Genomic DNA, 22,700 nt, shown 5'->3' on the forward strand with positions numbered 1-22,700 from the left:
CAATCTGTCAGAAAAGGACACCCATGAGGTAGAGTCCATGAGCTTCCAATAATCAATGATTTATCAACTTTTTTTCATCTTTCACATTTAGTACATGGAAATTTTGGAAGTTTTATTTTAGTGGATGGCATTTGTTACAAATGTTAGTTGGAAGAAGAAATATGAAATTTTACACTCCCAGTCTACTTTTGTAAATCTTCAAACTTATAAAAAAAGAACGATTGATTTTAAGGCAACAGTCATGCCTCTAGCTGGAAGGGTTAAGGAATAAGTGTTTTGATTAAACAAATATTTCATTGACTAAGATAAGGTACTTATCTATATTTTATATGAATTTATAGAGTAAATCATTAGAACTTGCCTAAACATATATTGTACTACAAAATTCTCCTGAAAATTATTTAGATATTTTTCTGGAATGATTTGGAACATATCTCAGGAGTGGGTAGAACCTCAGCCTCTGTAATGATGATCATTTATTGTTCCACTTGTGAAGTATAGAAAATTCCAACTGAGAGAGTTCTAATTAGATAATGGAGAATGGAGAAGTTGCTCTGTGTTTACAAAACACGCCTCACACTTAGCAGATTGAACAGTCTATTAGTATTAATACTACCACCTTAGATGTCCTATATCTGAATTGTGGCATTCCACTATCCTCAGAAAATAAACTCTAATGTCTAGTTATATTTTTGCCAAACTGAGAAGAAAAAGGCTTTCCTGGCAACCAAAAACAAGAAACAGAAATACTACTTCACTGTGTATTATAAATCAAAAAAAATTAAAAAGTTGATGTTATACCCCTGATGAAAAGCTTGCGACCTCCCTTTATGTTAAAAGATAAAATGTACAAATAAAAATTAAGACCCATGAATGGAAACATTAGATTCCTGTAGCTTCGATTTAAAAGATCATCTAATTCAATCTTATTTTACAGGTGAGTAAAAGTCCAAAGAGATTAAAGGACGCAGCCAAGGTCATACAGCTAATTAATGTCGGCATAGGACAGAGGGAAGAGAGAGGGGAATAAAGGAACCAACAGTTACTGGTTCCAGGCAATGTTATTTGCTGAACACATGGAATCTCTCTTAATGTAAGTGAGATTATATTAAGCACTCCACTTCCCAGATGGAGTGACTGAATCTGGCAGATATTGAGTAAAACTGGGATTTGAACTCATGTCTCTCTGTCTTCTAGGTCTGTGCCCTTTTCAACGCAATCATGACTTTTGAGCACAGGTCTCTTGACTCATAGTTCAAGATTCTAGACAGTATCCCATGTAGATGAAAAAGAACTCACTATAAGGTTTTGCTTGCATCACCAAAAATAATTATATTTCCCCAAATGCAAACTAGGAAAAACTGGAGGACATGTGTAGAAAATCGACAACAGGAGGTGGGGCCTAAAAATTCAAGAAATACTTCCAGGCTCCTTTACCTGTGTGTGAAGACCAACCAATGAATTCCTTGAGGTCAATCCTATCCTAAACAAGATTTATTAGCAAAATGGATCCTGAGTCCATGAGAACTATTTGCCACACTAAGCAATTTTCCATTATTAGATTTACCATTACATTTAAAGACATCCATCTACACATTTTGTATAGATAACATAATGAAATTGCATCTCCAAACTCTGACCATATGTACACAATATAAGACATTGAAGGACAAATAAGTCCCATTTTAAGTACCATCTTAAAGTAATACTTAAAATGGAAACCTAAAATTGAAGAACCTATCTATAACCAAATAATGCTAAGTTGGAGCTGATGGTCCACCGACATATTTAAGACAGTAATGAATACAACGTAAGTTCAGTAAAACAAAATAATTTTTCTCTCTTAAAGATGTAATGGAATTTGATAGAATGTATCCATACGTTCCAAAGAGTTCATTTATGTTCAGGCACACATCAGTGAATCAATACACACAAAGTTTTGATCGATTTATACATCTTAAAAAGAGAAAAACCTGTAGATTTTGTTTATCGCTTCAAAAATGGACATACTAATGCCAGATAGTCGAAGAAGTGATAATCTGTACCTTGGAAAAGCAGAGAGAGACAGAGAGAGAGACCAGGAATCAAAGAATTACAACACAGCGTGAAAGATGTTGGAACAGAGGTACAAAGTGCCACAGGAGTGCAGAGAAGGAACTGTGGCCTCATACCTGGGCAGATCAGGAAGACTCACAGAGAAGTTAACATCAGAACAGGATTTTCATCTGTACAAATTTCTAAGGCAGGCAGAAGAGAAGCAAGGACACACTCCCTCCAGATCTCTTTCATCATTTCTTTTCTCGAGACCTCGCGTTCCAGCAAGCTGAGGAAACTTATTGCTGTATAGCAGGGATACTAAAGTGGTTCACTTTCATTTTAATGAGGAACTAGATTTCAGTGAAACCCCATTGTTGCTTTTTTGCTGGTCCTCAGAAAGATAGTGAATAACTCAAGACTACCGAGAGATAAATTGGGTATATAAAAGTGGTGTATATTATTGTTTGCTGTGATATAAAGGTTTTTTTTTTTTTTGGTTTGGTTTTTTTTTTTTTTGAGACGGAGTCTCACTGTGTCACCCAGGCCGGAGTGCAGTGGCCGGATCTCAGCTCACTGCAAGCTCCGCCTCCCGGGTTCACGCCATTCTCCTGCCTCAGCTTCCCAAGTAGCTGGGACTACAGGCACCCGCCACCACGCCCGGCTAATTTTTTTGTATTTTTTTTAGCAGAGTCGGGGTTTCACCGTGTTAGCCAGGATGGTCTCAATCTCCTGACCTCGTGATCCGCCCGTCTCGGCCTCCCAAAGTGCTGGGATTACAGGCTTGAGCCACCGCGCCCAGCCGATATAAAGTACCTTTAAAGGCCAGATTAAAAACAAATTTCCACATGTGAAAATAAAAAGTGACTCTCCTACTACCCTCCTCCCCAGCAAAAAAGCAGTAAGAATTCTAAGAAACTCTCTGAGGGTAGAAATGGGAAAGAAAGAAGGGGAAAAAATAACATGGCGTCATCACAGACTACTCTTCTGAAGCAAAGTAAAGACAATGAAGGGAAAAACAGAACACGTGTATTACAATGTATAGCACCATAAGGCTGTGTTTTATGCTCTGGAGGGCTTCAACAAGTACTGTTCCGTCAAAAATCAATTGAAAAATCAGCATGATAACAGAGCATGAGTTGCCCTATAATAGCCTTAAGACCCCCAAGGCTATGTGAGTCCCTTTCATCTGCCACACAGCACTGACTCTAGGGGACCCTCACTTCCCCTCCCTGAGTCCTGTGCCCATCTGTATTTCTTACCTACTGCTTTACTCCTCCTTAGAAAGCATGGCTGACAAGGAATGATGATGTTTTAAAGTGGTTTTTGAGAAATTTTTCTTTTCTGCTTTATTCTCTTTCTCAACAATCGCACTTAAATTTATCCTATAATATCAGTCATAGACTATTTCCACAATATTAAATGGTTAGCTGCAATCTCTGAACCACCTAATGAGTTAATAGTCTTATGTTTTGCCTTAACTAAACTGCCCCTTAATAAAATCACAGTTCAGGCTTATGCAAATGTGACATGTAAGCAATTCACAGCATTGTTATAAATATACATATATATTTCATTCCAAGATTTCATCTCAATATTTCTTCAATCACTTCCTCACAATGTCTGGTTTGTTCAATTTATATTTCTACTTGGCATTTGGTGCAGACCCCCAAAGATAAGATACATCTGTCCCTTAGTCACAAATCTTGGCATTTTTACCTTATAACTCAATCGTGAAATGATTGGTTGAAAATTACCTGGCTTATTAGCAGGATTTCCTCATAATAAAACATTTTATTTCCAAACTTTCAAATTTGACATGAGATGTACTAACTCAGCAGTGGCATATCAAAGCTCAAGGAGGACATATAAATACCCTGATCCATGTGAGGAAAGGAGAAGCTAATTGGAAGTCAGCTTCCCTGTGATTATCGGCTTGTTTATGAGGAGGGAGGACTCTTCTGAATGGCACTGTAAATTCATCCCTGATTATGGCGTTAAAACCAGAGCTCATTTCTACAAGCTCCCCGAAAGCCCCCTACCCAATCCATTTTGTTTAGTTATAAAAGGGTTGTGCATTGCTTTCAGAGAATGACAGTTTTTCATGCTTTGATTTTCTCCAGTTTCGAGAAAAATTAATCAGTTGCACAAGCCAGTTGTCAGATTTCACTTCCCTCATGGCAGAAAGCACACATATTCATTGTCTGCTATAAGAATAAATTTTAGTAATTTTTCCCCATGCCAATGTGAATATTAGACTGACCCAATTAATATGAAATGCTTCTATGCTGCTGGAACAGACAGTGCTACAGAAAGAGCCATTTGCACAACCTGTTCATGATTATGGGCCATAAGGACACAAAGATGGCACACACATTTGTGGACCATCTGAATTCTTATACCGAGATGGGAGGGGGAAGGGGGAGCGGCATGACGTTAGCTTGACTGTCCTGGGTCATGTTTTTTAATCCAGAGTATTGGACATGTAACACAGCAACAAGAGCTGATCATTTTGTTTAATCACCTTTTGGATCTTTGCCAGATGGTCTCTATTGAGAGCGCTGCAAACAGAGAGAGATGAACTGCATCTAACACGCCACCAGAGCTTTCCCGTAAATGTCTGAGAACTGATTCCAACAAGAATTTAGTCTCAGAGCAGAAAGGGATACATTTAAAAACTATGTGCATTAACTATACTTTTCCCCATAGAATCCTCACTTGGCATGAATAATTTACCCACTCTTATGCTAATGGGATCATGAAAGTATCCCTCTGTCTTTAGTGCAGCTATTCTCAGCTTTCAGTAATTACCCCACCCAGTGAAAATAACATGGCTTCTGCATTGAATGGCTGACTCGTACCTGACAATTAGAAAGATCATGGCTGACAGTGGAAGGGTCTAGAACTGGACAGAGAGACCCTTGTAGCCCAAGGAAGAGCAGAGCCATAAAGTAACACTGGCCGTGGGTGGGAATGCATGCCAGTGAGAAGTGGCAAGAAGGGTAAAAAAGAAAAATTCTCCACTGTCAAGCTTTTCTTTCTTTGACTTATTATCAAGATTTTACTTAAATAAAAATATGGTTCTCTTTCAATTACCAGGTGTGAAAGACATTCATGACCAAATTAATTTTGGGAAAAAAAGCCATATCTAAGAAAAAAACCATAGTTACCATTAAAGCACATCTCCATTAAATATCTATTTCACCAGAGTTTTAAAAAATCTAAATAATGAAAAATCCTTTGCATTTTGCTTTTTGGAAGGAAAAAAGGATTGCCAGGAAAAAACAACAACCAAAAAAAAAAAATTCATTTTCTACCTCTGTCCACAAAACTCCATGTTAGGTAGTTCACTGCGTAAAAATTATCAGGCTAAAACATCTGGGAAAGAAAGCTATGAAACAGCAGGGAACGTGGCTGGTTTATTGTTTATCTTTTGTTTATGAGGCAGTATTCAAGTTTAATTACTACTCTAAATTAAACTCTAACTGGCATCAGGAGACATCCCTTTACATGACTAAGTTAAAAAAAAAAAATCTAGAAATCCCAACTCTGGGTTTCTCAAGTAAGTTGATACATATAGGAAGAAATTACTCAAAATTAACAGCAATTATAGACAGCTTTTAAGCATTTATGAGTACCATTACATGCTCCTGGAGCATTTATTTATTAGAAGAATTCAATTTTACTTCTAATGGTTACTACTCTAAAAAGTCTTGAGAAAATCAACAGAAAATCTTTGGATGTTTCCTGATGGTTAAAGAATGGCATTCTTTTAAATTTTACTTGGGGGGAAAAAAAAGAAAGAAAATGCAATGTAAATAGTCCACATACAACAGTTTATTCCATGGCAATGTTCAATTATCAATTATAGTCTCAGAGAATTTTTTTGACACAATTAAGGGGACAGGAAGGAAAAAAAAATGTCATCATATTTATCATAACAGTAAGTGACCAGTTTTGGATGAACTTAGCTCTAGGAAAAATAAAAGTTAAAAGCAACTAGCAAAAGATTATGCCAGATGGCATCTGTCATATTGTATTTAGGGTTATTTTAAAGAGATTGCCGCCACTATGAAAACATTCCATTGACAGAGTTTTCCTAGACTGAATAAGAAATCCCAGTAGAACATATTCAGGACCCACAGTAAGTGGGTTTGAAGCCCCCTCCTCCTCTTTAATATATATAACTTTAACGTATATCCCTTTAAATATATAACTGGAATACTTGGATGGGAAAAAATACTATTTTATAACTATAACATGTATTATAAGCTCAAAATTGCAATACTATTTTAGACATTTGCTTACCTATAAACACATTCACTACTAAGGAGGTATTTGTAGGTTTCAACACCATGATTGCTAAAGAACTGTATAATACATAAATAAATATCTAGATATGAGGAATTCTAGCCTCATCGCCTGGAAAATAGATGGGGACATCCACAGAGGGACGTGGTAGGTGGCAGAGTTAGGGAGAACTATGCTGGCTTGTACAGCCCTGAAAGATTAGAGCAATATAGATTCTAGAATGCTAATGTATTTAGGTTAAACTGGGTCTGGCAACAGTATGGTTAACGTGCGTGTGGTGTGCAGTGTGAGCTCAGCAGTTACTGGGCCAACTGTCTCGGTATTTCTGGGAATCCTGCCTATTCACAGTGCAGGGATTGTTCAATTGCTGCAAAATGTACAAAATGAATTTTACAAAAATGAATTGTAAGGAAGGCCCCATTACAACGATTTTACAGCAAAGATGTCAACATCAATTTTTCTTTCATGCATAGCTAATGATTAAAACAGCATATTCCATTTGCCTAAGACAATTTATTTCATATTGGCACATCAAAATATTGAAATACAAAGTTATCTTTACTCTACCCTTTTTATTCATTGCTGCTGAACCCATACCATTGTTCAAACCAGGAAAAATAAAACAAACTTGGCACGAAATACTTAAAACAAAGGCTCATCAATATTCTCCAATTTGTCAACATCTCAATTACAGCACGGGAAAAAATGTAAATTTCATGTGCTCTAAACACTGAGGGGTCTATTCTCTTGCCAATTCACATGCGTAACTCCCATCAGCGTTAATGGGAGCTACACAAACCCATCAATAATAATAATACTTTGTACATATATTGTGCCTTTCATCTAAGGCTCTCAGAGTGCTCTAGGAACAAGGGGCTGCTTCCTAGTCGTTACTCTGGCAAAATACACAGTGAAATACAAAGCAGCTTTTGCCTCAGCAGGTACAGAATTAGGGGTCCCTAGACTTATTATCAAGCCCCATTTTACTGATGGGAAGCCAGACACAAAGAGGGCCAGTTCCTTCCCCAGAGCCCCAAGTCTGCACCCTAATTCTATCCTTGAAAAACCAGATTTCCTTCCTCATTCTAATGTGACTAACTAGACAAACTCCCTTCCTTTGGCTGCTTTTAGCAAGAGAAATCAGTGAATGAAAAGTCTGGTTCATATTTAGATAGCTTACTGTTAGACATGTGCTCTTTGAAAGATAGTAAAGTCAGGTTTCACATTTTACCAAGTTTATTCCTTATGATATTTTTAAAATGTGATATACATTTTTTTTCTCCTCCTTTTGGTTCACTGCTGAAACACTGTGGAGGAAAAGATGAACTTTCACCTGTGTAACTGTAGCTCTTTCACTATCAGGTCATAAAATGAGGTATTTTTAGGTTCCAAAGTAAAGTTTGTATGAATCATTATAGTAAACATAATCACAAAAATTATAAAGCAACATAAATACATGTATTGTTTTATAGCATATGGCTATTAAAGTTTAATTTAAAATGTGTATGAAAACATTGTATTTAGTACAATTCATCCCTATTTTTTGTGTTTATCATAATTTGTTTTGAAACTGAATCATTTTACAGTTTTCCATATGCCTGTTTTGCTAATAAATTCTGAATAAGAAAACTCTTTGCTAAACTACAAACTTGATTTCCAGTGAAACATTATAATATATTTAATACTAAGGACATAAATTTCTCTCCCACATTTTCCATTATACATCAACCCCAAGATTTAACCTAGGATAAGCATATGCGATTTCAGTCAATATCTCTGTTGACTTTGCCCTGAAGCAGATAATTAATCTTTCCCGCTGAAACTACTCTGGACAATTCGGTGGGACAAAATATCAAACTACCTCGAAACCCTGTTTAAAAGACTAATATAGGCATGAGTATGACAAAATACACTCAAGTCTGGCCTTCACATTTTAAAGTCTGCTGTAAAAAGCCAGAATGCCCTTAGATATGTGTTTTAATCACTGATGTGGTAAGCCAGGTAGGAAACTTTCTATGCCAAAGCAGTCTTCATTTTATAGAAATCATACCTTTTATTTTTTCTTTCAAACGTTGATACGGTAAAATGACTGACTTCCTAGCACTCATACCCATAAGCTACCATGTCCATTATTTAATCCCACAGAGATATGATTAAAGGAACAGAATCCTACAGGGATCAAATCCTTCAACATTGGGTAAGTGGGTGCATCTCCCCACAGCACAGAAGTTTGTGTGATTGTCTTTACCTATATATCAGTGTCGGAATTCTTCTCTTTCCTAAAAAAACAAAACTAACTAACCAAAATAATAAAACTTTATGCTTTGTTCGTTATTACAAGTAATCCCTGCTCCAAACCTGGGGTTCGTCTCTCTCCCACCTCCTCTTCTCTCTGGCCCTTTCTTGCTATCTCCCTTGCCATAACTCAACTAACCCAACAGAACCAGTCAGTTTTAAATTTCAGTTGGGACCTTGGTGACCTGTTAATGAATCTACAGAGAGGAGAAAAACTCACAGTGTTGAGTTATGCCTGGTGTTGCTAGCTGACTTGGAGTCAGAAATGCTTGAAGCGTTAACGTAATTGCAAGAATGTGAAAAATGAGGCGCTGGGCTCCTGAGCAAAGCAAAAGGTCAAAGTGAGCCTCACACACAAGAACTCTCTGGAAGATAGCCTCATTAGACCATTAAGTCGGCTTCTCCTTTTCCCCTCTTTTATACAATGTTTAGAGTATTTCGTTTTTATTAATAGATACATTTCACCCTTTGTGTCGCCGCAATTTGGGGTGGTGGGAAGGATGGAGTCATAGAAAGCTTTCCAGATTTAACCATGCTGAGAAGTCCATCACTGTGATATGGAACCACAGTTAAGTCATTGCTTGCAGATCCATTGACCCTATGTACCAGTTACCTTGAAAATGCCTTATAATTTACTTATCTTTTATATAGAAACTAACTGGTAGAATAAAACAGTATATAAAACAGTATATATTATATAGGTACAATTTGCAAGTTCTTCCACAATTTGCCATCTGATAGGATTCATCGCTGTGTTACTTTCGATTTGCTTACACTCAGATTCTAATTTGGACCCATTCACAAGTGAATGGTATCCTAGAAAGGACATTTTTCTAGACTCTTCTAGAACCTCAGAAATCCAAAATTCTTAGTCAGAAGCTTGGAGGACGGAAGGCACCCTACGTACATCAACACCCTGCTTTAAATGGCATATATAACTACAGCTCAAGCTGTTAAACTGCCCTCTACTTGGAAGCCTGTCTAATACTTAAATATTGTGGCCATAAACACAGTCATAATAGAGATGAAATAGACCTAGGAGATCAGACACCATCTAATGTAACATATTAAAAAGTAAAATCTATACACTTCTCTGGCCCACATTCAATAATGCATCTTCCTTTAAATTATCATTTTAGCCATAGATGAGTCATTCTTACCAACATATAATTGCTTTCTGTGCAATAGGTGAGTTTTAAACAGTAACATTTATTCTAAATTGCACTAGGCTTCCTCAACATCTGCAGTTGATGTCCCCCTTGCCCTCTGATTATTCTAATTTTTAGGACTTGTGACAAAAGTCACCATGTCAGCTGAATGGAAATGGGGAAAAATAATCCTCTAAGAATTCAAAATCTACCTTCCCAGGATAAGATTCCATGTAAAATTCCCACAATATTTCCGCAGCTAATAAGAACAGATTTTTAAATTGTATGTGCTTTAGAGGCATAATTGCTTGATTATAAAGAATGCTTATTGTTGATATTACAGGCAAGATATGCTATTTATAGCACAATTCAAGCTACTGCATCACAGCAGTAAAGCAGGTCTGTCATTCCACTTACACACACAGAAATAAAGTGTAGATAACCAAATTTGTAAAAGAATTGGCAGAACTAATCAATTGTTATTGTCATGCCTACGTAAAGATTGGACAGCTCACTTTGATTTCTCTTTTTAAGTAAAGTAAGTTAAGAAGAGGACATACTGTCTCTTTAAATAGCAGCTGATTCTACTCCTAACCTGCCACTCTCCTGTTTACATGGAGGTAGATGTACTGATATCATAAAATAGTGAAGTTATTTTAGTCATGCCTACTTTGCACGAGGAAAATGTTTGACCTTTTACCTTGCTCACTGCTGTTGTCTCCGCTCTGGGAAGCATGGCCCCCACTGGAGGGCCCTGGGGTGCCTGCTGAGTGGGTTGAGGTTGCATCATCATGGTCTCGCCAAGAAGAAGGGTTCTGATGTCAGGATGCCAAGGAATGTTTCCACAGTTACCATTTCAGCCATAAATGAGGAACCAAGAGGAACGGCACAGAAAGAGACAAAGAAAAAGTATGCATATTAGTATTTGTGGCACTACGCATATACACATGTCATGTTACAGTGTGCCGTCTTTTTAGTAATAGGTATATAAAAGAAAAGATGCTCTAGAACTTGATGTGGTGATGGTTACACCAGTGTATATGTTGGTTAAAACTGATTTAAGTGTACACTTTAAATGGGTAAATTTTATTATGTACAATGTAAACCTAAACAAAGTTAATTTCTAAAGTAAAAAAAAATTAATGAAATATGTAAAAGTTATTTTTACTCTCACTCTCTTAATTAGGGTACATTCTTCCAAGAAATAGGTTCCAATGCTCTTGAACACTAAATACTTCAGAACATGAACATCTGCAAAATTCAGTGACTCCATTAAATAATTACAGGCTCTACAATATATGGGACAGCCCTTGACATCTTTCAAATGCATTGCCCTAAAATAGCCTATAAAAACTTTCAAAATTATCAACTGATTGACTATATAATCAACAAAGGTAATGATATTAATCACTGCATCAATACCTAACAAATTATTGATTTTTGCTTTAATTTGTAGAAATAATTTAAAAAAAGAAACACATGTGAACTACTGGCCATCTAGTAAGCTAGAGAGGACTTTCACTTGAGCTTCATGGAAGCTTGAAATTCACTGAGCAGTGCTTCTTCCTAGAAGAACTACTTGTTTCAAAGGACATGCAAGGCAAACCAAGAGTTATAGCTCATGCTACTTGGCTGAGCATATTCATCTTCTGTTCCTCCTCCCCTTTCCTGATCATTCGCAATGCCCTGCTGTTGCTTAAAGGAAAACAGGAATTCTAATGTACAGGAAGGACTTTATCAGCACCACATGAAGGCAGGCAAGAGATGGAATTTCCTCTGGCAGAAACGGAGAGTAGGAACAGCATATGAAACAGTCCAGCCTTAAAGCCAGAGCTGTACACTTGTCACCTGTATATGACGACTTCAGTCAAGCCCACAGACCTACTGGCAAGTGAATGATTTGGGGGTCAGAGGAAGGGGCAAAATATTTCCTCAAAACCAATCAAAGTATACAAAGTATATACCAATCTAAGTATACACTGAAGTATACAAAATATACACCAAAGTATATACATTTTACAAAGTATACACCAAAGTATACAAAGTATACACCAAAGTACACAAAGTATATCACTAAAAAACCAATCAAAGTATACACTGTTTCTTACTAGAATTGGTAAATAAGAATTCAGATAGAGCCACGTGGGTATAGGCAACAAATAAACCTCTTGACCAAGGGAAAGTAATCTTGCCATGTTGCCATTATATATAGTTCATCAAGAAAAGAAGTCAGTCTGTCATTTTTCTCAGCATCAACTCTACAGTGTACATACAGCAGGGATGATGTTACCGAAATAAAACAAGAAACCAACATGAGAAAAAACAGGGAAATGTTCTTATTTGGAACTACAAAACTTATTTTTCCCTCTACAGATCTGCAGCAAACTGACTGTAAATTAATATTTGGCATTTTTGATAGATTATGAAATAACAATCCAGAGCTCTATGGATTAATAACATCTGTATAAAACAATGCTACTGGCACTGCTATCAGGCGAGCAATTGATTCAAAGTGAAAACCCTGAGCAGAAATTTTGTGACTATAAATATGGCACAGGTATGGATCTCTAAAATAAGGATATGTTTGAGAAAGGAGATTAGGGAATGAAATTGAGTAGAATAAAATAAAAGTCAAGGTTTTCTGCTGCCTGTATGAACACAAAGTCATGCCTGTGAGCTCTCTTTTTTATCTAAGTTAGAAACCACTCCAACAGTTTCAAGCAAAAGGCAAACAGAATACAGGGGCTCCTTGAGCTTTGAAGCCTCTTCGTGTCAGCTGTTAGCCGGGTGGTAATGAGATAAAGAGCTAGAAGAATTACATGGAAAAAAAAAAAGAAAGAAAGAAAGAAAGAAAAGAAAAAGAAACAATAGCATGGTGTGAGTTTAGTCCTGCAACAACACAGGCTAGAGCCTTCTTTTAGAAAATGAAATAGCTGCAACATATTCACCTAAGCTAAACTTTTCATTGTACACAGCAATGATGTTAATTTTATGCACTGCAGGCTTTTTATTAAGCCGGCTGCTATAAAAGCTCCTTACCCCTCATGAAAATTACAATAATTAACCACTAACACCTCAACTATGTTTTAAGGCAAATGTCATCCAATAGCTATTATATAATCGTTTAAATGAAGCCGGAGCAAGTCTTTCTGTTTAGGCGCTGCATTGATTTGAACGGATCACTCAGAAGGACTTCCTGTAACTGAAAACACTGGTTTGTCCCTATCAGCTAAACTGGTGCTGAGTTTTCAAGTTAGTCCTCATTCGTTTATAATTCAGTGTATTTCTTTCAATGGTATCCGAAGGAGATGTTTTCTAAAGTAAAGGGGTGAAAAATAAGCCAGAGAAGCAAATATTACTTTTAAGAGCAGCTGGTTCTTCCAAATAAATTGGGTCTTTGGTTTTCTGCCCATTCCCAGAATATACTTAAGTTCACTCTTTCACCTACCATTCCATTATCTCTTCCCTCTTTTCTTCCTCACTCTTTAAAAATGCTCTCCTGAAAATGTGTCATGTTTATTTCCCATAGAGTGTCTCAGGTATTATGGTCTTGTTTGAGAGACTGAACACCAACTAAGGAGTATCACACGATAGTCATCTGATTTGAAAGAAGGAAGAACAGATAAATCCCTCTGGGGTTTCAAGGCTGAGGAGTTACCCCAAGTTGTTTGTACTCAGCTACACGTGGTGGTGATGTGACCATATACAGATACAAATGTTGATAATCTGATCAATAAAAAATTGTTCCTCCTTGGTCATAAAAACTGTAACTGACATGGATGGACAAAACCTATTACTTCTAACACTTTTTTTCCTGAGATTAAAATATTTGTTTATATCACGACTCCTTTCTTCTATTCTTCCCCTTAGAGTTAACAAGTTTACATCCTTCGAGAAAAATTGCATGACTTTCTGCCAAATTATATGCAGAGGTTTAGTGAATCCTGAAACTAAAGTGGCATACAAAAGCATGTAAAAACACATGATGCAAGTAGAAAAATAAAGAGAAACGCTCGCTGGGTGCACGTGTATGCCTGAGCATTCAGGTATATGCATTCCACAATATACGTCCTGTTCTCCAGCCAAAAAAAATCATGAAGACACCCGAGGGCAAGGAGTGAACATGTTTCTATTCCCAGTGGCTTTAGTAATTGGGAGTCAAATATGGTACTCTTCTTGCTCTTACGTAATTGTGTTACAGAGCAGTGTTACCAGGAGAAAAGCAGTGAATACTGAGTGAGGCACAATAGAAGGAGATGGAAAATAGATACAAGAAGCTAGGTCTCTAGGGGCACTATTTTCTATTTGCTGGGCTACAGACTCACAGCTGATAATGCAAGTTGTAATTAATATAAAAGCAGGAGACAGTATGGGCAGAGCTTGTAGTAGTGGGGCCACAGGAGAGCGTTCTGCTGCTGTACTCTGTTTCTCATTTACGCAGAGCTTTCCCTAGAAAACACAATTCTGCCAGTGTTTTCTCCCTTGAAAGTTAAAAAAAAAAAAATTGATTTAGCACCATCATTGAATTTTGCTAAATCTAGAAAAGAGCATAGAGAGGACAGGCATCTCTGGGCACAGGAAGCAAATCATACGTGTGCCTCTCTTGTTGAAGTTGCACATACACTGGAATTGTAACATTTTAAACCACTGTGGCATTTCCATGAGGGACCTACCTATAAGAGAATACTTAATAAGTCTTGGTGAATTGGTGTTATTTCCCTATTTAAATGATTCCACATGGCACATGGTTCTTCCATGGGGCCAGTGGGGTAAAATGTATAAAGGGTTTGTAAATAAATACAAAACTGAATGGAGAAGTAAAATGTATGAGGCTTCAAGGAGAAAAGCAAAGGCCATGCCACATACAAGTTCTATCTAAAATAATCTGAAACTCATTTAGATCACAAATGAATGAAAAGGCAATGCAATGGGCATGGTATAGGAAAGAAAACATTAGACTGGAATTAAGACTCTGGCATGCCACCTCTCACCAGTCAGGTGAACTTCAGCAAGTGGTGTGCCTCATTTCTGTGGGGTTCATTTCCTTTATCTCTTTAAAATTAATCAGTTAGACCAGATAACCTCTAGAACCTACAAAACTATATAACATTAAGAGAGAAATTACATGTAAACTTGGAAAATACAATAAAGTAACTCAGGGTATGTGCTCATAGGTAGAGAGTAATAGTAAACATACATGAAGATATTTTAATCAGTAAATGAAGCATGTGCAATTAATTTGACTTGATATATTTAAGCAACAAAGGGAAGATATACTTGTATCAACATACATAAACTACTTATTTCCTATAACTGTATAATGTTTTAACTCCTAATTAACATTATGCAAAAATTATTTTTAAAAATAAGACAAGGACTCCTATCTTGGGGTACTGAAGTCTATAAAAGTTAAAAATGTTAATTGTATGGTTTGAACAAATGTTGGAATTTCAACTACGGTACTGTAAAGTTGACATAAGAAGTCAGGAGACCTATGTGTGCTTTCAGAACCTGGACTCACTCTTTAAAAATGTAAATAAAACTGGGGTCCTTCCCTCACCTCCCCACTTCTACCTCTCTATTAAGCTTTGGGATTAATATGTAAGCAACTCTCACAGAAGTGCCAAGTACCCTTTGCAAATGATTTCTCCAGTTAATCGAGCAACTTTTAGAGAAGACAGAAATGTCTTGTATTGTTGGCGTAATGCCATATTATAAAATGCCTCTTATAACTTTGAATTGTGTTGGGATATTCCATAGAACATTTAGTATTAAAAAAAGAAAATGAATTAATGCCAATTTAAAAAAAATCTGATAGTGAATGTCTATGTGGTTGTCAAGTACAACCTTTGTTTAATTTCATCTCATCACAGTCACACTGAAAACATACTCCAATGGCACAATCTAAATGATTTAAATAGTATAATTATTCTTAATGGGAAATTAAGAAAGCTATCAACCACCAGAAACTACGCAGCAGCAACACGACAGCAAACCCGTGCCCCCAGCCATGTTTCCTTGAGTTGGTGGACAGAGCTCTGAATAGAACTTTATCGGAATAGGCCCCAGAGGCTTTGAATAGCATATACCATCAGGTCTCACCTTACACTAACACATAAGAAACTAGCAAATAAAATAAAGCATTCATATTATTACTATTAGTATCAAATTTCATTATTTCCCCCTTGATATTCTATAGAACAAACACTTGAACCTATCCCACCCCTCACTGTCACTTCCCTCTAATTTTTCAGGTAGTAATTGAATTTATCTAGAGTCACTCGCCCATATTCTGTCAGAAGTAAGATTCTGGAGAGTCTCCTCTCTGGCCTAACCCATTTGAAAAAACAAACAAACAAACAAACAAACTGTGTGAACATAAACTTGATATATTCAGAGATGCAAAAGAAAACACCAGAATATCTTCATTTAAATTACAGTTTTCAATATATAAATTAAAATAATTTTTCTTGACTTAGTGATGTTAGTAGAGCTAGGCAATTTTAAGGTATCTGCTATTAACTGTTAACAGGCATAATTGTATTTTCTTCCCTCTACTCAATTCTTTCAAAGAAAATAAAAATGGGGCTCTTTATGACCATTAACTAGGAATAACAATATAATTATATAACTGTATGCACTTCAAGCAAGTAGAGCTTAGCTCAGAGAATATACTTCAAGCAAGTAGATTTCATTTGTCTGAACTTGATCTAAAGATATGTAATATCTTTACATGTCAATGTGAGGATATATTTTCTTTGTCTGTACTAGGTCTAAATAAATACTTGATCTAAAATTGTGTAAAATAGATAATTTGAGTATCACCTGTTATTCAGAAACTCCACAGACTAGAAAAAGCTGGTCATTTCACAGCAGTTTTCAAATTGAAACTTCTTTAAAAATTGTTTTCTAGACATATTTATTTTAAATATGATAAATTTGAATGTCTAGGAAACTAACATGAATGCAGCTGGAAAACAGAGCTCTATTTCTTTTGACTATTATATATTTTTTTCTCCCCAACATTCCAAAAAATATTGTAATAACTCTTTCCTACCTATAAATATTATTATTATGTTATAGCAAAAGACAAAATACATTATAATATTAAAAACATAAGCATGCCTTATGAATTTACTAAATACAACAAAATTATAATCAATATTGCATTTATTATTTTCTATTTAATTCCAAACTTCCTCTTATCATTATACCCATCATATGTAAGTGTTAATAATAAATGAACAAATTCAGTAACCTCATTGAATGTAAGGAATGGACAGCAAGGATATTATGGTTGTCTTCTTTTAATGCATCTATGTTATATCAAATTATTTATATAACTTTATGAAATGTGAAATTGACATGATTTACTAGTAACATATAAAACTTATTCTTAAGTCTGCCAATATAGTTGCTTTGAAGATATTTACATTCATTACTTTATTTACATTTTCAAATTCCTTTAAATAATACTGAAACTATATTGGTACCTAATATTTTGCTTCTGATGCATTTCTCTCTGCTTTTCTCTCTCTCCTTGCACGTTCCTTCCTTAAACACGCACACACACGCGTAGGCACACACACACAATGAAGCTGGATACCACTTAATAAAAGTAGAGGTGTATGTGTTTTGGGGGTGTCAAACAGCTGTCACAAACTGTCACCTCCACAAGAGAAACCTTGGCACACAACAAATTAAACTACACTTCTTTTTTAGCTGTCATTATTCATAGCCAATAAGTTGAAATGCTCTCAGCATTTCATGTGCAAATAAAACCATGAGGAAGCTCAGTAGATCAGAATAGTGGGCCAACAGATAAAACAAGAAAACAACGCGCTGTCTGGGCCTTTCTGAAGTAGCTCATCATCACCCCTGCACCAGTGTTCACCAAATGAGATCCAGCCTGGGGCAATGTATTAAATATGCATATCAAAGCAAATGAAAAATAAACCTGAAGATTCAAATTGGGCACATTTACATGCTGAAAATGTCCCACTCGCACCACTTTTCAGGTAGTGGTTCTCTGTTATTTTTACTTTGTGTTTGGCTAGGGGTTGAAGGAAGGCAACTTTGTAGAAGAGGCTGAAAAGCATAAGAGGATTTGCTTTAAAAGGGGAAGGCTGGACACGAATATAATCAATACACCTATGGTACAAAAGTCTTAAAAATGGTGAAAACTCTCCAAGGTTTTCTCTCATGTCCCTGCATAAAACACAAGTCTGTGGCAAATCTCTCCATTTTCCACTTGGTGTGCTGGTGGAACAAATTATTGCTTCCTTTCAAAACAAATAGCAGGGGGCTAAAAATGTTATATAGTTCAGATCTCTGGGAAATAAAAGGCTTTAAATTATGACACCCAATGAGGTGGCAAGCCCTCGTGGGTTCAAAATAAATCAGTTGTCATATTTACTTGACTGGGGGCCTGAAAGGAGAGCAACAAATGTTACAGTTGACTCTTTTATCCAAAGATGATGATTGATAAATTATTAAAGCACTACCCTCTTAGGTACAACTTCCTTCTTGAGTGGATATTTAAACATTACAATAGTCTCATAAATTGATATTGTCTATCAGCCAATACTTTAAACAGCTTATTTTATCTTATCTTTTCTATGTAAACATCAACATGCTCTAGCTCTACACATCCACTGGAAAAACAGTTGCCAAGAAACTGTTTTCGAAAACTAAGTAGTCGGTACTCCTAGAAACATTATGAGAAAAGCTTTTGGCTCCAAGAACTGTGAACCTCTCATTTTACAAACTATGTAAATAGACCCCTCCCCATTCTCCCAATAATGTGAATAAATAAAACTTTAGAAACAGAAAACAATGAAAATAAACACATAAAAAACAACAAAGATAAATATTTCTTAGGTAGTGTCATGCCCCATGGACCACAACGCACTGTAGCGCCACAGATCAGCAAATAAACTTTCCATAACCACTGCTGCATCCTTTTGATTTCATTAGATTCACTCAATCTACAAAGCAGATCACCAAAGATTCCCTCACCATGATGGAAAAAGGTAAGGGTAAAGAGATAGGAGGAATAGGAGCCTTCAACTCCATAGTATTTATTCTGTCACAGAACTGGATATCCCAGACTGAGGTTTTCTTTTCTAGACTTTTTCTAACTTTTGTTCTTAGGTTGACTTCCCATACGAGTGCAAAGGTTAATTATGAAAATCTATGACTGCATATTTTCAAAACTTTTGTTTGGAGCAGGGGAGAGAAGAACCTCATAGAAGGTATATACTAAGGCATCCCATTTCATTTCCCATAACAGTCAGGAATTGGGATGGGAGGTAGGGACAAACTGCCTTCAAGCCTTAATGCCTGTTTAACTCACACAGAGTGTTAAATTAATATTTCGGCCACAAAGTTATTAAACTACAGCTTATATCATTTAGGCTGTGAGTTCAACTGAATGTAATCTATAGACACCCTGTCCCCCATTTCCAGGCTTGAATTCCTATAAATACAACTGCTGTTCACACCCACTCTTTAACCTCGCCACTCTTGCCTTTCCTACCAGCTGCAATCTTTCTTCTCTTTGCTTCTTTTTCAAATTTTCAGTCTCACTACATATGCTTTTTTTTCTTTTTTTTTTCTTTCTTTTTTTTTTTTTTAGCATCAGACTCACTAGATTGGTTCCAAAATAGGATTAGAAACAGAGAGAATAGAAAGAAATCTCCTTTCCTGGCCTGACATACACAGTCATTTCTTACTATACTCTCCATCCTCATTCACCAACTGTTAAAGTGTTAAAATTCAACCACTAACCTATGTTTACTCAATCATAATTCCCTTCAGCTTTTTGTAATACATTGTTAATAATTGGTTCATCAAGGTTACTGTCTTTTAGTATGAAGATGCTTCAGGCATTTGGCAATAAGTCCATATTCTGACAGTAAGTTTCTATAGAGCAAAAGCCCTGAGAATTGTAATGTGTTCGTTCACCCCTTTTATTTCGAATGCAGTGCAAGATTGCCAATAATTCTCAGAATTGTCATCTCTGTGAGATACTAGGAAATTAGCACTCACTCCCCAATTCTCTTTCCTTCAGTCCTCTCTCTCCAGACCAGTCCAGCTAACCGTCTTGCTTCTTTCTATCCCTGCTGCACTGATTACACAAAATTAAGAAAGCAGAAGACACAGTGGTGACTATATCAAACAGAATTTGCTAACACCCAAGTCACCAAATCCAGAAAACTTTACACATTAAGACCACAAATCACTCTATCAACTCTCTGGTTTTTGGCTCTCCACATAAATAGGAGGGGGTCCAGGAAAGGAGAAATGAAAATGAAGGGTATGGCAGAGATAGCAAGAAAGAGAAGACCCCAAAAGAGACCAAGTCATTTCAAAAGAAAACTAAATCAGTGGAGCTAGATGTAAAAACAACTTTACAATAATGCTTTGCCCAGTGGCCTTAAAAGATTGTCAAAGGCTAGCAGACTTACATGGTCAGCGAGATTTGTGGAGGAGCCTGAAAGTTCTTCATGATCTGACTTGGAGCTGCCGTCTCTTTCATCAATGACGAGGTCGATGGGCATTTTCCCCTTCAAACAGCTAATGTATCGGTGGCAGAAGTTATCGCACAGTTCGTGGACCTAGAACGAAGGTCATGGTGGAGGGTTCAGCTCATGTTGTTGTTGTTTTGTTTCATTTTTAGAAAGGAAAAATACCAGGTTGCAAGGTTACATTTGGAAAGAGCAACAGTGTGATGTCTTCCAAACTAACTCTAATTAAAGGGTGTAATAGTTGAAGGCAAGGAAACAATAGAGTAATTGTTGCAGCAGATATTATTCTCCAGAGACTTCTCTGAGCAACAAGTTACAATAGAGAGAGAAAGAAATAGGACTGGAAATAACTGGGTTCAGACTGGGAGTCCAGGGAATTAAATCTGATTTGATAATAACATCAAAACATTACCACATTGAAACTGGGGAGTGCATTAACGTTTGTGATTTTATAAGCTAGGGGTTCTGTATGTTTCCAGGGGAAAGTAATTGAGCTGCAGAGCAATGTAAAGACACCCAGTGAGGATGATTCACTCTGCCTGCACCTAATGCAAACCCAGGGCCGAGGGTGAGCTGAGCTAATAAAGATGCAAGCAGGCTGAGTGTCCAGTAACATAAATGGTTTGCTGCATTTCAAAATAATCCTGAATGCCTGAGGGGAATATCGGGGAGGAGGAGGCTATTTTAAAGGCAAGCCTGTCCTGATTCACCCACCCTCTGAGCTCCTGTGTTGAGAAGCGAGTTGAAGGATGGACATGGTTACATGCTCAAAATCTCCAGGTGCTCAATCCTTCATACTAGAGGTTTGTTAAAAACATCCCAACTCAACTAGAAGAGGGAAGTGGTTTAATCAACACCGGGAGTGTTATTTCCTGCTTACCTTTTCTAACTCCAAAAGATGAAACCTTAGTACTTGTATTGCTTGTATCATCTGAAAGCAAAGTTCAGGGAATGGAGTTAGAGCTGTGTGACTCTGAGGTCCTGTCTTGGGGTTGGGAGTGGGGTGACAATAGTGGTGAGAAAATTGGGCTGGGGAGAAGAAACGGGCAGGTGACCAGGAAAAACTTAAAGATCAAGAAATAGTCAGAAAAATCAAGTGATTACTGATCATCTCTGCCTCATTGGCCACGGGGTAGGAATCTGACTCAACCTGAGCATAAGCATTAATATCTTTCCCCCTGATGTTCACTGTGCTATCTGTAAGGACTGCTTTCCTCGGGCCAGGCCTTTTTTCTCCTTTTAGTCCTCTTTAAACATCCCCTCCCTCGACCTCAGGACAATTAAAAAAAAAAAAAAAAAAAAAAAAAGGTCGCTTCTCAGGATAGAAAAAGCTTTTTAGAACAGCATACCCAGCGAAATCCTTCCTCACTAAAGAAGGAAATACTCAAGATGAATGCTGAGGCAGGGCCTTTGAAAGCGGATTTAAGTACTTTTAATATTGAAATCGTGCAAATTAGCAAAAGAATCGCACCTAAAAGTGGCCTGCGCTGGCCTGCCCCTCACCGCCCCCCAGCCCCCACCCCCAGCCCGCCCTCAGCAGTGCCAGCGGTTACATCCTTCGGGTTAGCCGCCCGGGGCTCGGCCGCCTGCCCCGGCAAACAGAGGAAATAACTCACTTCTCGCAGTTTACTCCTGGGGCCGAGACCTGGGAAACATCCCCTGCTCGCGCTCTCGGCGCTTGGTCTCCCGTTTTGGCCTCCCTGGGCTTCGCTCCCCACCACGTTCATCCTGCTCCTCGCTCGCCAGCTCCCGTGCGGGGGCTCTAGGCTGCGCCCTTCCTCCCTCTCTCCCTAGAGCTCCAAAAGAGGGTTCTGTTCTAACTCCCCAGAGCTCCAGCAGAAAGTGGGTGCTTCTGGGTATGGGAGAAGGCAAAGGCTGGGGAAAAACAAGGAACAGAGAGCCTTACCAAATTGTCCAGCTCTGGATTTGAGGAAAAAAGTGGCTTTTCGGCGCGAACCTGTAAGAAACAGAGAAAGTCAGCTTGAACGGTCACCCCATTTAAAATAAGAAAACTGAAATGTGAGAATGGGGACGGTGAAGGGGCAATGGTGGAGAAGAGGAAAGGGGCTTTGGCAAAATACAAGGAAAAACTGGTGCCTTAAATTAGTGGGGTCGCTGAAGAAGAATCAGGGCATTCTGGTCCTGACCCCATTAAGGGGGAGCTGGTATCACTAAGCTGTAACCAGCAACTCAGGGTCGTTCTCAGGGCCCCAAGTATCCCCTTATCCAGCCGTCCAAGAGGCTGTGGCTCTCCACTGCTGCCTGGGACCGCTCGGAGAGGCGCCCAGCTTCCTTGCCTCCCGGGCACTACCGGGTCCCTCACAGCCCCTCTCCCCAATTCTTGTTCAAGTAGCTGGAGGCGGGGAAAAAGGCCAAGCCCCAG

General features: G+C 37.6%; 1 protein-coding gene across 13 annotated transcripts in view; it reads right to left on the reverse strand.

Annotated features, from left to right (window-relative positions):
* Window positions 1-22,700, reverse strand: part of MEIS2 (Meis homeobox 2) — a 212,074-nt gene that overhangs the window by 184,105 nt on the left and 5,269 nt on the right. For all 13 annotated transcript variants that reach the window (XM_038009820.2, XM_038009813.2, XM_038009816.2 and 10 more), the window contains 4 exons: window positions 22,224-22,274; window positions 21,198-21,248; window positions 20,258-20,407; window positions 10,489-10,603 (listed from right to left, as the gene is read on the reverse strand). In XM_038009820.2, the coding sequence (XP_037865748.1) occupies window positions 10,489-10,603; window positions 20,258-20,407; window positions 21,198-21,248; window positions 22,224-22,274 (367 nt within the window). The remainder of the gene's footprint in view (window positions 1-10,488; window positions 10,604-20,257; window positions 20,408-21,197; window positions 21,249-22,223; window positions 22,275-22,700) is intronic.

The sequence above is a fragment of the Chlorocebus sabaeus genome, chromosome 26 (assembly GCF_047675955.1).
Source record: "Chlorocebus sabaeus isolate Y175 chromosome 26, mChlSab1.0.hap1, whole genome shotgun sequence".
Taxonomy (NCBI): Eukaryota; Metazoa; Chordata; class Mammalia; order Primates; family Cercopithecidae; genus Chlorocebus; species Chlorocebus sabaeus.